This window comes from Argiope bruennichi, chromosome 7 (assembly GCF_947563725.1).
Source record: "Argiope bruennichi chromosome 7, qqArgBrue1.1, whole genome shotgun sequence".
Taxonomy (NCBI): domain Eukaryota; kingdom Metazoa; phylum Arthropoda; class Arachnida; order Araneae; family Araneidae; genus Argiope; species Argiope bruennichi.
The window spans coordinates 71,972,172-71,988,088 of record NC_079157.1 but is presented as its reverse complement, the minus strand read 5'-3'; the positions used below and the strand labels follow the sequence as shown (position 1 = coordinate 71,988,088).

Genomic DNA, 15,917 nt, shown 5'->3' with positions numbered 1-15,917 from the left:
ATTAAGCAAGGTATGAATATAATAATACAAAACTAAACAGTCGGAAACAAATATTAATTAAACAAGTATGAAAAGTAGAAACTCAATGCATTATTACTAATTTAGTACCTTATCAATAGTACTCATATCTGAAGAGAATCTATTGATGATGCGGCCAACAGGAGTTGAGTCAAAAAACCTAGATACATACAATATAAAAAAATCAAACAAAAATTAAAACGACAGAAGTAACTTGCAGTCAGTGAAATATCAATTATTCTGAACTTCTCGTTTTAAGTAAAACAAATATTCAGGAGAGAAAAAGGTATTAAAAAAATTCTCATCATCAGAAAAAAACCCCCCAGCAAATTAATATTGTGTAATTACAATAAAGTGCTCTTTAGAGATGGAAGGTCAGAAGTGCATGCCGTACAACAGCTCTAAAGTAGCCAATAAAAGCTTTAAATTTTTATCTTGTACAACAAACAATACAGCCAAGATTTTAATGCAAAAAATAGTGGATGCATGTACTTATGTACATGATTCAGAAATTATAGTTCTCTGACATGACAAAAACTAAATTTTAACAGCTACACTAAAAATTTATACAAGTAGAACAATAAAAGTAGTGATGGATAGTAAAAAAAGATTTGGTAAAATTTTTCTAAATAAAAAATAAAATGGCCGCTTTTTTAAATTTTGTCTGATAAACGTTACAGTATTTTTAATAAGTAAATCAAATGAATTCATTTATTGGGAATTACTTCCATTTTTATAGTTTTTTTTTTTTTGTATAAATGTTACAACCAGTTTCTGATAATTAAAGCTTAATATAAATATTTCTCAATTATATTCAAAGAAAAAAATAGTTCATATGCATGTGAAAACAACATCAAGGTTAGTGCCAGGCCATGTGATGAACAAAAGATCATTATTTCTTCTTAAAGGTATATTGTCTTGGAGAGTAAAACTGACATTAAAGTTTTTGCTGTGAATCCTTAGAAATTAATCTTTTTTTCAACTAAGAAACACTCCTCCAAATGTTGTATATAGGAGAAATGAACAGAAAAAATGAAAAATATAATGTAATTTTTGATTTGGAAAAAAATAAATTGCTACATTTTCCATTAAGCATTCATTTATATAAAATACTTCCAAATTTATTTGTTAAATAATTGGATTTGAATTTTATCAAAAAATGGAAGTTTATGTTTCATAACATTGAATACATAAAACATTCTTCATAAATGAAAATTTTAACCCTAAAAGTGCCTAAAGAAGCAGTCTATTTAACCATTAATTTCACAATGTTTGCATACAATTTCAGCCCTTAAAGAAAATTTCATCTTTAATATGTCTAAAAAAATATAAAAAAAAGAAAATTAAAAATATACAAAATCAATAACAGGTTAGATGCCAAGGGCCTTCTGATTTTATAGTTTCCCTGAGCACTTAAGTTGCACAGAGAAAGCATTTATTTTTACACAAAAAGTAATTAAAAGTATGCAATATTGTACAGTCCCCACCCACTCTCCGATCTGAAAATAATGAGAACAATTGCTGAAAAAGAAAAGTCTACGACCCAACCCAGATTACAGCTGCAACTGTACAGTATCTGGCCTAAACAATATTTTCTTGCATAAATTTCAAAATATTTTACATTTTTTTTATCTTTAAAAAGTTATTTTTTCAGGAAAGAAAAAAAAAATTGGCATGGAAAAAAGATATAATGAACATTAAAAAACTATAAATAAAACACTGTAGTACACACTTACTTCATGGGACACTGTACAACATTATTTAGCATTCGACTATGTAACATTTTAACAGCTTTGAGAGAAGTGAGTTGAGCAGAGATATTTGTTATAAATGCTAGAAGAATACTTGCACCAGAGAGAATAGCATAGATATGGATGTAATAATTAATTTCTTCATCCTGAAAGAAAATAATTTATTTCAATTCAATAGATTTTTTTAAAAATATTTTCATTGTCACTATATTTAACAGCATTACTGGTGTATATATTAAATAAAAAAAATCATATCTAAAAAGGCAATGAATTACCTTTGGTACAAAAATATAAATTTTTATCATATTTAAAATCAACTGAATATACATAGAAAAAGATGAGGCATTTTTTACAGAAAAATTTCAACAAATGCTTTGTAATAGTTTCAATAAGACATAATGGGATAACAATTCATAAACTAATATTTTTTTTTTTTTTTTAACAAAATGAACAACTAGCGCTTGCACTATTAAACTTTCTTATTATTAGGTACATAGAAATAATAGATCTATTTTATAAGTAAAATAACATTTAAAAAATTTAATGGGAGCAGTCAATTTTTAAAAATATGATTTCATTTGTTAGGCTATAATTTGCAACAATTATAATTCAAAACAAAATGTATCGTAAATATGCCATGACTCTCTATTAAAAGAGTATGCAAATTGCCTTCAGAATAAGAAGGTAAGAAAGTCAAAATATTTAAAGATCATAAAAAAAATATAACGATTTTTACTTCAAATTAGTAGTTAAGTATGTTAAATTAAAAATCAATATATTTTTCTTGGTGCCAAACGTAGTATTAAAAGAGATGACAATTTAATGTAACTGAATTGAGTAATTGTATTGTTGATTATCTTTTGAATTCATATATAAAATGCAATATGCACAAGAGGAAAGTAAAAGAAGCAAACAATATTTTTAAGAATAAAACAATTTAACAAAAGTTTCTCTAATGCTATAACCAATATATTTTATTTTATTGGTTGCAGAATTAGAGAAATTTGCTTTTTTTTACTCATATTTATTTATTTATTCATTTTTCATATAGATTTTGTTTTAATTATTTTGAAAATGATAAAGTTATATACTAACCTCCATATAAACCATCTCATTAGTATCATTATCATCAAAAGACTGATTTAAACTTTTTGACATTGAATTTTCTGACCATGTAGAAAGCCAAAAGTCAGTTCCTACTTTCATTGCTTGAGTAGTGATGATGAGAAATATGACAAGCAAAGCTAAAGGCAATGTGCAAGCTTTCATATACATAAGGTAAACTTGTTTGGATATTTTGCCTTTCTCCCTTTCTTCCTCTTTTATTAGCTTCCCATCAGGTAATTGCACTTGATCACAACTATGAACAATTTTATCTGAAAAAAGTTATATTCATATATTTTTAATAATTAAATAATAAAATACGGACAAACAAGTGGGTCAAATGTAAGCAACAAAGATTTCTAATTAAATGTGTGTTTAAAAACAATTTAATAACAAACAAGTTTTTGAATGCATGGAAAGTAATTTTAAAAAATTACTTCTGAAACAACAAGGAAAAGAAATGATGATTAAAGGGTACATTAATGCTGAAATGAACTGTATTAAAATAAATGCTTCAAATAGAAATTCTTCTTTACATCAATAGTAAATAAATAAAGACATTTTAAGAGGAAAAATACTTGAATATAAAGAACTTTTCAAATTACTTCTATTTAACGTATTATTTTATAAAACAAATTAATAAATTCCTGAATTTTATGGAATATAATTTTTCTTGGATCATTCATTATTAAAATGTATATGGAGTTGTACTGGTAAAGCGACACTAACTTGATATAAATATTATTTGTATAGAGCATGAAAGTATAGATATGGAACTTATATGTATAGAGCATGAAAGTATAGATATGGAGTGCAGAATGATGATATTCATTATTTAATGATTTAGTCTGTGAATAAAGTTGAATTTTTTTTATTCTACTGTTTTATGAGCTACTTTACAATCTTTATTAAGCTAAATTTTATGCATATTAATTGAATTATTTTCTAACACTGATCTGAACTAAATACAACATAATAGTAGAATTAATACACCTTTTAATTATATTTAATTATAATTATTATATTTTAAATATGCTCACGATAAGAAGTTCCACTTTATAAAAAGATTTATTTTAAAGTTATAAACAAAATCACAGGAATTATTCTAGTGTTATCCCCCCCCATACATACTACAAATGATTTCCTCATTTATAAGTAGAATTAATTTTACTTTCTGAACAAATAAAATTGGAAAGCATTTTTTTAAATTTATGATTACTATTTTCAATAGGACTGAATTTTTACATTATATGAAAAATAATCAATTTTATAAAATGAATAATTAAATTAAAACTATATTATAAACTAAATTTTAAAAATAACTTTTAATATAAATAATATAATTACCATCTGTATCATCATCAAAATCTTCTTCATCCTCTTCTTCAATAAGGTCATCTGTACGAGTAGAAATTCGCGAATTTAATCTTGAAGGGGGACATTTCCAAGAACGCCTAACCACACTAGCTGAACTGGCACTAGATCGAGATCTCAGACTTTCAACAGATTTCATCCGATTGAGAAGCTTGTGACCTGTATCAGGATCATCTGGATCAGCAATAGGAGGAAGTGGATCATCATGATCTCCCCAATCATGGCAAGGAAGAGGACTAGAAGGATCATGAGACATTTGACGACTCAGAGAAACTAATCTTGCACGAGGCTTGATGTCCTATTTTTAAAAATTGGGTTATATAAAAAGTTTTTAATTATCAGTTATTATTAATGTTAAAATTTTTATAAAATCTTTGCATAAATTTTAATATTTAACAGGATTTTGAATCTATTAAAAATAGTTTCAGATTTCAAAAATAATTTAAAATAGGCTCAAATATTTAAAACCTATTTTCTTTGTGAATTTCTTTAATTGAAGATAAATGCTTCCAAAGAAGGCAACATTAATAAAATAAATAAACAATAATTTTCTAAATAAACGCAGTAATAAAGTTGTTTTTGATAAATTTTTAAAGTTAAAAAAAACAAAAAACAATTTAGCAATAATATTTTAATCTGTGTTATATACATTGTAAAACAAAAACATTACAAAATATATGTATATACAAAAATATGATTCTTAAACAATTTTATTATTAATTTATAAGAAAGAATGAGATAGCTACAGGATACAAGTAATAAATGCTTTCAGTGAAAAAAAAAAAAAAAATCGAGACAAAACTCTAGTACAGCCAATAAACTATCAAAATTAAATAAAATCATCAAAAGGTATAAAAAATGATTATATATTTTATAGTATATAAGTAATGATTATTCGGCAAAAAAATTAATTAAATATACTTACTTGGGTTGAAACTGTTCTAAAAAGTTGTTGCCTTGATAATAATCGCACCAATTTGTGTCTTTCTTTTGACGTTCCCTCAGCTGGTGTGGTCTCTTTCCCAAATGGTTTTCTAGGTCTTTTCAAATTAAAGTTCAAATCCTGAAGACATCCTTCAATTTCTTTTGGTGGACCTTCTTTTTTTATTGTGCCACTTTCCATCAAAATAACCTATGATAATAAATTATAAAAACTTTCAAAAGTTTTTTTTTTTAAAAAAACTTCATAACTTTTAATAAAAGCAGATGACAGTATTTCAAGAGGGGGATATTAGAAACTTAAGAGAGAAAAAAATAAATTTAATAAAGACAAAAAAAAATTTAAAATGCTTAAACAAAATATAAAATATTATGTATTTGGCTTTTTAAATTATAAGTTTATTTTAAAATCATATTTTTGGATAAATATCTTTATTAAAGAATAGCTGATATGTATCTTAAAGAAAATTATTGCAGTGTGTCCTATATGGTTAAAATTCAATTAATTGAAAACAAAAATCAAAATCAAAAACATTGTTTTTCAGAAACAGAATTAGTACATTAAATTTAAAAATTTTAAAACAGAAAATGTCAATGCATGGTTTATTACTATTCCATAGGGTACGGGGGGGGGGGCTGATGGAAATTTACAGCATATAATGTACAACAAATGTAATAAGTAATATGATAATAAATACTATTTATCTTTTAAGGATTTTCTTTTTTTAAGAAAACCAAACATAAAAATAGTTAAACAATAAATTCTATTTTATAGAATGAAATCTTAACACATACTCTTCAAATAAATAATTCTCAGGATATCTTATATAACTTGCCTTTGTTGCAGATGAAAGAAATTCAAGCTTATGAGTAACAAGTATGACTGTTCTCTGCCTTCTCAATAAAAGAGTTTTAATACCATGCTCAAATACATAAGCACCAACATGGGCATCTAAAGCTGATAAAGGATCATCCTAAAATAAAATTTCAAAATATTTTTAAATAGTATTTTTTAATCAAAAATTAAAAATGTGGCTGAATTAATTCTGCAAAAGTTATATTCACCAGAATAATAAGTCTTGCAGGGGAATAAAATGCCCTGGCAAGAGCAATTCTTTGTTTTTGCCCACCACTTAAATTAAGACCCCGTTCACCAATTTCAGTCATATCTCGAGCAGGTAAAAGATCAATATCAGGTTGCAGAGCGCATGCTTGAGTTACTTGATGGTACCTATTAAAAAGTGAAATTAATTAAATATTAAGTTATGTAGCTTTGTTTCTAGTAAAAAGCAGTTAATGGTTCAGAATAAGTATTGGATTGTAATAAAAAAATAATGTATTATGTATAATTAAAATTGATTATAATATCGACATACCATAAAAAGGGATAAATAAACATGAATATAAAAAAGGAGAAGAAAAAAAAAAGAGTAATTAAAAACACAGAGAATACAGTATCATAAAACAATCCTACAATGGATAAAAAATTCCTACAATGGATCTCTTTTAGGATTTTTCCTCCCCCTCACAAATTATCCAATTGCTATCTGTTTAAATTGTTTTATATTTACTTTTTCTTCTTCAAAAAACATTTTTCTCTTCCTTTGATAATAATAAGCCAATATAAATTAAAACTTTTTGAGATGAAGAAATTTTTTAAAAACATCAGATTAAACAAATAAAAATATTCACAAGTTGTTACGTAATAAAATTGGAGAACTATTTATATCCACTTCACTGTGATATAACTTTTTAAAAGGATATTTTTTGATTAAAGTTAAAAATAATTTAAATAATTGCAAATAAACAATTAAAAATAGAACTTCAAATCATTATATAAATAAAATAAAGCTCCCTGTTTCTACTTTTATAAATTTACATATTTCTTAAATGAATTTACATTGTTATAATTGTTTAACTATTAGTTTGCAATTTTAAATAGTTTTATTATACTGCCAATCCTAATAATCTACTTTTGAATATATGTGCATTTTAAACGAAAATAAAATTGCAAATTTTGTCATTTTTAACATTTTAAAATTTTAATATCATCACATTCTGCAAATGCTGGAAATTTCAGGCTTAGAGATATTTACAGAAAATTCCTAATTTTTGATTAAAGCAACTAACATTTAAGAATTTTAAAAAAGAAATAAAGAATGAAAAGTTGTGAATTATCAATATAACATAATAATTGTTTTCAAGTTATTGCTTTTTTGTCAAAAAAATTATTGCTTTATATTGTAAAAATTACATATGTTCTTCCATATTAAACAATAAAATTCTATCAAATAAGAAAATTAAAATAATGAAAAGAGAGTGCTAAGTACATAAATATGCTATGTTATTGAAATCAGTGTATGTTAAACTCATTTCGCAGATAAAATTTAGAAATGAATTTTAACAAATACCTTCTTCCATCATAAGGTTGACCAAACAAAATGTTTTCTTTAAGAGTGGCATTCATTAACCATGGTTTTTGTGGAACATAAGCAACAAGGGGAGAGCTAGAAAAATTTATAGAACAAACTGTTATTATTCTATCAGCTTTAATAAACACCTAGCTAAAGATTTGCTTTAAAAATAAAATAGTACAGTTTTACTATAGAATTTTATTTCACAATGAAATATTTTTGAAAAATAGAAAACTGAAAAACTCTACAAAAAAACTATTAAAATACAAATAAAATAAAGGAAAATCAATATTGAACAATAAAAATAATCATTTTTTTTAATACTTAGAATAAAATATTTAGCATATTGATGTTTTTATTATTCTATTTTTTGTATTATTTAAAAAAAAAACAATATGTTCTTTAAAATAATTAAAATAAACTAAGGACATAGACATATTATTTATATTAGACATAGATATACATATTAGACTTATTACATATTATGCATAAATTTTATACAGCAAAGTAACAAACCTATTCCAGTTTACTGAACCACTTATTATATGCAGTTCTCCAAGAATAGCTGATAAAAGCGATGATTTTCCACTACCAATGTTTCCAACAATAATAGTTAATTTACCTATAGAATAAAATTGGTTGTAAAGAAATATAATTCAAATCATAATTAGTTAAACTTGCATGTTAAATTCTGACCAGAAATTTGAAATAAGACAATGAATATTAATTGATAATTAATAAAATTTTAGCATCTCAAAAGTATAACTCTTAAAATTAAAAATTTTTTTTCCCTATGCAACAAATAATTCAAATTATTTTGGGCAATTAAAGTAACTGCTCTTTTTCTTCATGAATTTTGTTTTTCATACAGTAATCTAGTATATCAAATAAATAAAAATGCATTGATTACAAAGAAATAAATATCTGTTTACTACAATCAAAATATTTTTTAAATGCTCTTTAATCGCAAAGAATGAATAAATTTAGGGGAAAAAATTTATTCGCACTATTATGAATATAGTAAATATTAATACTACAAACATTAAATTCTAAGATATTCTCTAATTATTTAAAAAATGAGATTGTTTGGAAATTTTATTGAATGCTAAAAAGTGAGATTGGGCTTGTTATTACATTTCCTACAAGGCAAATTATTTGTGTTATTAATTTGAACACATCTAAAATATAATAAATAATTAATCTTACCAGCTGGAATTTGCACATTTATATCTCTTAGAGTAGGTATGGTATATGCAGGATCATAAGCAAAGTATCCCTTTTTTATAGAAACAAGCATATTTTCTTCAATTGGTGGATAATTATAAAATTCAGGCAAGAAGACTCCATCACTTTCTTCAGACCCAGAAAGATATCCTTTGCTATCAAATGAGTTTTCCTTTACATGCAACTAAAAAATTATTATTATTATTTTTTTTTTTTTTTCATGAATATTCCAACTCTAGAAAATACATAAAACTATGTTTTTTAGAATAACTGAATTGAAATTTTTGATGAAATCAGCTCCAACAAAGTGACTGCAGATGTTTTATAAGAAAATTAGGCATCTTTTATAGGAAATAAAAAAATACATATGCCCAGAAAATGTTCATATATAATATATATCAGATATAATTTTGATATATAAAATTTATATTAAAAAAACCATTCTGTTTAAAGTTTTCCAGCAACAATTTCTACAAACATGGATGGGTTGCTCAATTCATTATTACTACTACAAACTTTACTCACTGTTTAGATATTTGTATGACAATTTTATCTGATAATTTTTTTAATAAAGTAACTTCCCACATTTTATTCGAATGTAATATATTTTAGTATATTTGCTATTGTTGCACACAATTAAATGTTAATTTTTCTATTCCTGTTTAATCTTATTAAGACAAAAAGAATATGATATCTAGATTTATTTAATGTAAAATAACTCTTCAATTAATTCTTAATAACAATTCAAAGTGTAATATGAAATATAATTAAGGTTATTCATATAATATTTCATATCCGTAAGTTTTCAGCATGTTTTTTTACATCTGGATCAAGATAATCTTTTTCAAACTGTTAAAAAAATTTTATTAATGTAAATTTATTATTTTTAATTAAAAATAACATGAAATATATGATACATGATATGCATTTATCAGAAAAACTCCTGAAAGTGAATAGCAATATATTATTAGCAAATCTTATGTAAAACAATTCTATCAATATTTTCATGTTTCCTTTTAAAATATCTTAAGTAAAGATAACTGATATGAAAATTTTCATGACACAACTTCAGGAAATTTTTGCAAAAAATTAAATGCATTGTCATGGATTTCCCTTTTTTAATGCTTTCATATGAAATTCATTTTGAATTATTTGGCAAGTATTAAGTATCAAAAATATTCTTCATATCTTGAACAAGATAATGAAGCCAAGAACATAAAGTATCTACCATTGGATAAAACACAATTAATGTAACATAAAATTCAGAGTGTTTTAATTGTTCATCTATGAATATTTCTTAGTTCCCTAAGCCTACTCCAGACAACCACTTTATCTATTTCCCAAATTTTGAAGATAACTGAAGTGAGAAATCTCCCTATTTCACATTTCAGTGATATTAAACTGATATTAGATCTACATAAACTGATATTAGATCTACATTTACAGAGTTCTAGGATTTTGAAACAATGTTTAGGACCATGAAACTTGGCATCTTATAAATATGAGTAAGACAAAAGTCAAATATCTTCAGATAGTGTTTTAATTGTACCATTCCTTCCCTTGCTCTTTTAGTTATTCATAATCATGCGATTGAGACATTTTTCAGACAGTGTTTTAATTGTACCATTCCTTCCCTTGCTCTTTTAGTTATTCATAATCATGCGATTGCGACATTTTTTAGTGTCTTTTTCATGTTACATGATCCACTTCGGTACCTTATAGTCAATTCTTCCCATAAAACAATGCTATAACCAAAATAGTTTATATTATATATATATATGCATTTCAGATTGTTATTACAATATAAATATATATTTGCAAAATTCTATATTTCAATCACATCTTCTGAAACTCGATTATGGGTGACACAATGCACAAAGAAGCATATGAGGACATTTTCAGTTATATATTGATGAATGCCATTGTATTACCATTAAATAATGGTATGCCTTATATTTATCAAAAGCATAATATAAGATCTTCAAATGTCTATCAGTTTGATTTTAGGTTAAAGATCAAATTGCATAATTTAACATCGCAAAAAATGCATTAATTGGTACATTTTTAAAAGTGAAAATTCTGTTAAAAAAACATGCTTATAATGTTTTGCTCCAATTTCCCCTTTATTAATTGAAATATATTTCAGAAATGCAGTTTCAACTTTGCAAATGCAATTTTCACAAAATAAAGCATTTCATGGCAGAAGATATCCAGATCCATCATCTAATAAGCATTCATTTTTTTCAGGCACAATTACACATTTTTTGAAAATCCGAGATCAAAAGCTAGCTTACCAAAACACTTCCACTATCTGGTACAAATTCTACCCTGGCATCTGGTGCATCTGAATCATCTCGCCAAGGAAGAGTCAAATCTACTTCAGGAAGCATTAAAAAGTCCACAAGACGTCTTGTGCTTACCTGAAAATAAATTTAGTCATTCTTCAGAGTAAAAAAGAAACTTTTGGATATAACTTTTAAATATAAAAGTTTACTCATTTTCAGTACTTACAATAGCATTTATGACCATAGGTATGACAAATGGTATGATATATAGAGGCACTGTCAGCTGATTAAATAATGCTAAACCAGTAAACACATCTGCAGGCATTATTGGTCTGCCTTCAATTTTAGAAAACAGAGAAAATGTCTGAAATATATAAATATCACAATGTATGCATAATAAATAATTAAACAAGAAAAAAAAATAATCACTTAAAATATATGAAGTTTTAAATTTGCAATTGCAACTTTAGACTTTTAATAATTTTGAACTGAAAGTAGAAAAACTTAAAAATATTAAAATTCACAAAAACATTAATTTGAAATTTTATTTCCACTGAATAATTATAATTAACCTTTTTGTGGTAGCAAAATAAGTCTTTATATATACATTCAAGAATAAAAGCTTTACATCAAATGTATTTTAATTTGGTAACTATATTTAATATTTGTTGAATTTGTTAGCAAAGTCTGTTTTTTTAGCAGCCAAATAAAAATTTTATAACTTAAAATCATGACAAATCATACTCTGATTAAAAAGAAATTTGTTAATTTTTTTAGCTGAAACAAACATTACCAATGCAATTCTGGCAATGTTAACCTCATATTAAATGTGCTTGTTAATTTTTAACTGTTATATACAATATTTGAAAGAACACAAGATATATCTTTCCATGCAATTCATTAGTTCACTTCTATAAAATTATGCAGCATTTACATAATACTAGAAGAGTTGTTTCACTTCTGTATTTATCATAGAATTTGTGTCATCATTCACATTTAACTAATCCATTAATTTTCTTATGCAAGTATCAATGAGTAAATTATGAAATTTATGAAAACCAGGGAAAAATTTATAAAACAAAAATATAGAGTAATACATACCACAAGTGTAACAATGATTGAAGAAGTCTGAGTGATAAAGGCTGAAAAAAAAATGCATGAATTTATTTAAAATCAAAATTAAGGCATCTTAATGCTTTCAAATATAGTAGTGTATTTCCTGAACCATTTATATCAAAGTATTTTAATATATGGTGCTTCAGTTTTTAAATTAATTAATGAAGAAAATACATATTTAAAGTTCAAAAAATTTTCTTTCTAAGTGATTTAAAAATTGAACCATGATGTATCGATTACTTTTATATAATTGGTTTAAAAATAAACAACTAATGGTAAAATAATCATGAGTAGCATTAATAAAATAATTGGGCAAAAAATAAATCAGACAAAAATAAATAATTAGTGTTCCATACATTTTATCACAGGATAATAATAAGATTATTAATACCTAACTAAAATTACATTTTTCAGGAAAGAAAACTGAAAGTTTTTTTAATGAACTAAGACTACCATCAAACTATAACCTGTGGGAGGTAATTTTTTTCACGAAAACAGAATGTAATTATCTCTTCCCTAGAGAGAAATTATAGTTAGGGCATATTTACTGAGCTTTAAATGAAACGTAAGACCAATTTTCAAAACTGACAGGACACTCTGTGGTTGTCATTTGTGGTTTGAGGGAAGAGTTTATTTGATTTGTTGTCAGTTGTTTAATTTACATTCACATATAATTTGAAGATTTTTAGTACATTTTCTGTGTGTGTATGTACACATAATTAATTCTTACACTTATATTCAAAATTAATTTTTTAATTGTATTTAAACAATTATCATATTTCTCAAAACTAGGGTTGTAATAAAATAACAGTGTGCAAACTGTGATAAATTGAGAAATAACAGTAATTGTCAAAAAATTACAATAATATAATTTGTAAATAATTTTACTTTCAAAAAATATATAAGCTGAGATTTCAGGGGAAAAAAATCTAAATCAATAAAAATAAAAATAAATAGGAAAGAAAGAACTTAAGAATTTTTTTTTTCTATAAAAAACAATTTTTTTATATCTTATGCATAAAAATGTTTTAAAAGAGTCAATTTATGGTAATCATGATAAAATGTTTAAGAAAATTCCAATCTTTGGCTGAATTTAGATTTTTTTTTTTTTCCCTTTACTGATAAATATTCATCTCTGTAATTATTGCCTTCAGACTTCTTTCTTCTTGTCTCTGGTAAAATGATTAAAACATATCAATCTGATATGTTTTAATCCCCGAGAGTAATTGATGTTTTTTTTTTCTTTTTTTTATTGGAGCATAATTGTGATTGATCACAAATTACCTTTCACCTACTACATTTGAGTTATATAAAAGTGCCTAAATCAGCTTTCTCTGTTTGGGCTCTATTGAATGAGGCATTTCAGGATGAGTATGAGCTCACAGGGTCAGAAAAATGCCTTAAATATTTATTGTTATGAATCAATATGTACAGTAAGGTAATACTTTTACACTAATTAAAAATATTTTCTAAGGAATAAAAATGTTAAAAAAAAAATGTGGCAACTTTCTTTCATTAAAAAATAATTTCCCAAAAAATAAAAAAAGGGGAGGAAGGGGGTACTGAATTTTTAACCTATAAATATGTTTAATTTAAATATTCAAATATTTGCATGAAATGAAATATTTAAAATTTTCTTAGTTTATTATGCAATTAAATCCCTCTCAACCCTTTCCCCAGATTCTTACCTTCTTTTTATGTCAGTTAACAAATCTCTTAAAGAGAAACAAAGCAAAGTAGTATAATGTAAGCAATCATATATAAAAAGTAAATTATATAAAAATATTACTCACTGTTAAAGGCAACACAGATTGCATCACTCCTCAGTATTTTCAATTCCTTCTCACGAACATTTTGCACAAAATTTGCATATAATCGATCCCATCCATATAATTTTAGAAGTTTGATGCCTTGTAATAATTCAGTTGTTTTCTTCAAACGTTCATCTGAAACATCCTTTAATCAAAACCAATAAAAAAAATCATTTTCTAAAGTTGATAAATATTACAATTATAATTTTTCAAAAATTCTTGTTTAGAAACACAAAGTGAAATTTCATTTATATATATGACACTATGCGGTACTTTAACTTAGAGAACAATTCATTAAACATGTAGAGCAAAATTTTAAAACAAATCACTCCAAAGGAAAAGATATATACATAGGTAAGTACTTAATAAAGCTTAGAATAGGTAATAAATTTAAATAAATTTAAGCTTAGACATGCATTAATAAAAGAAAACTTGTTAAAAAACTTGTTGTCTCAAAATAAAACTTCTTATTACTGCATATACCATTTGAAAAATATATTTTAAAAATTAAATTAGATTCAAACTATTAACATAAAACAGTATAGCACAATAATGTTTCAAGCTTGATTTGTTTGTCCTTACAATATTTTTAAATAATTTATTTTAATCATAGCAATGATATACAAACAATACTTATACATATTTCATATACACAAACAATATATTTGGTATTATCACTGAGCATGTTAGCGTAATACTATTACAAAATCAATGTAAAGTATTTTATATTATATTATTATTATATTATATATATATATATATATACACACACACACACCTTTAAAAAAATTACAGTAATTGCATAACAAAAAAGATAGAGAGATCATTGAAAACCTAAGTTCTTTTTTTAAATTTAATTTTAAAGTAATACAAGAATTATTTTCCTTAACTGTTAAAAAAGTCCAAGGAAGGATTTTCTTTACCAAGCATTATTAGCAGTAAGAGTTTTTACTTATTAATGATTCTTTTCCAAATACTATAAAAACTAATTGTAAGTCTAAAATACTCTTCAGAGATTTGAACACAAATTAAAGATAATTCATAAACTTTTTAAGAAAGGCAAATAAATTCTGATCATTAACACAATTTTGAAAGAAAAATAGAATTTGTACATATACTCATTGTAGATTAAAATGACAATATCAAAAAAAAGTTTTATAATATATAATTAAATAAATATTATCAAGCCTATATTTTATAAAACATAACTACACATATAACATTACATACCACTTTTTTATTATAAATGAAGTTGAATGATAGAGAAAGAAGGACAGATAGAAAGAATAGAACAAAGTTGTTTTCTTAAAAAGAAATCCATTCCTTAAGCAGCAGAAGGAAAAAGACTGTAAAGAACAAATAAGTCTTGTTATTTGAAGTATTTATGCAGAATAAATGAAATGGAAAATATGTATTAAAAATATTCTCATTAATGTTTAAAAAATTAAGTTTCATGTAATGAATAAATAGAAATTTAACCAAAAACTGAGGTAAATCTTTAATGAAATCCATTGTTATGAACACATAGATATTCTTATTCTAAAATAAATGAGCATTCTCTTTTAAATTCTATACTAAATTTTTAAAAATATTTTTTTTTAAATACTAAACATTAAATCTAATATATGTGATTAGAACAATCAAAATTTTAGAAATAAAGACTCACCAAAGCCTTTCCCTGAATTTTAGATAAAAGAGTACAAATATAATATTGTACAGGAACAAGAAAAATAACTGTAGCTGCACCAATCAATGCACTATAACCAAGTCTTGAATATAACAAAATCAACAGCAATACTATCTAGAAAAATAAAATGTTTAAAATTAAGTCAAAATATTTTTTTAAAAAAAATGTTTTAATTTATTAAATATTTACATTAT

The 15,917-nt window shown here is 24.4% G+C and overlaps 1 protein-coding gene across 2 annotated transcripts in view; it reads right to left on the bottom strand.

Annotated features, from left to right (window-relative positions):
* The window catches only part of LOC129975679 (ATP-binding cassette sub-family C member 8-like), a 43,925-nt gene that overhangs the window by 17,381 nt on the left and 10,627 nt on the right, over window positions 1-15,917 (bottom strand). For both annotated transcript variants that reach the window (XM_056088804.1, XM_056088805.1), the window contains 15 exons: window positions 15,703-15,837; window positions 14,019-14,181; window positions 12,211-12,251; window positions 11,336-11,473; window positions 11,119-11,244; window positions 8,807-9,008; window positions 8,117-8,222; window positions 7,598-7,693; window positions 6,252-6,417; window positions 6,023-6,160; window positions 5,173-5,379; window positions 4,221-4,545; window positions 2,865-3,145; window positions 1,755-1,915; window positions 109-178 (listed from right to left, as the gene is read on the bottom strand). In XM_056088804.1, coding sequence (XP_055944779.1) covers window positions 109-178; window positions 1,755-1,915; window positions 2,865-3,145; window positions 4,221-4,545; window positions 5,173-5,379; window positions 6,023-6,160; window positions 6,252-6,417; window positions 7,598-7,693; window positions 8,117-8,222; window positions 8,807-9,008; window positions 11,119-11,244; window positions 11,336-11,473; window positions 12,211-12,251; window positions 14,019-14,181; window positions 15,703-15,837 — 2,355 coding nt within the window. The remainder of the gene's footprint in view (window positions 1-108; window positions 179-1,754; window positions 1,916-2,864; window positions 3,146-4,220; window positions 4,546-5,172; window positions 5,380-6,022; window positions 6,161-6,251; window positions 6,418-7,597; window positions 7,694-8,116; window positions 8,223-8,806; window positions 9,009-11,118; window positions 11,245-11,335; window positions 11,474-12,210; window positions 12,252-14,018; window positions 14,182-15,702; window positions 15,838-15,917) is intronic.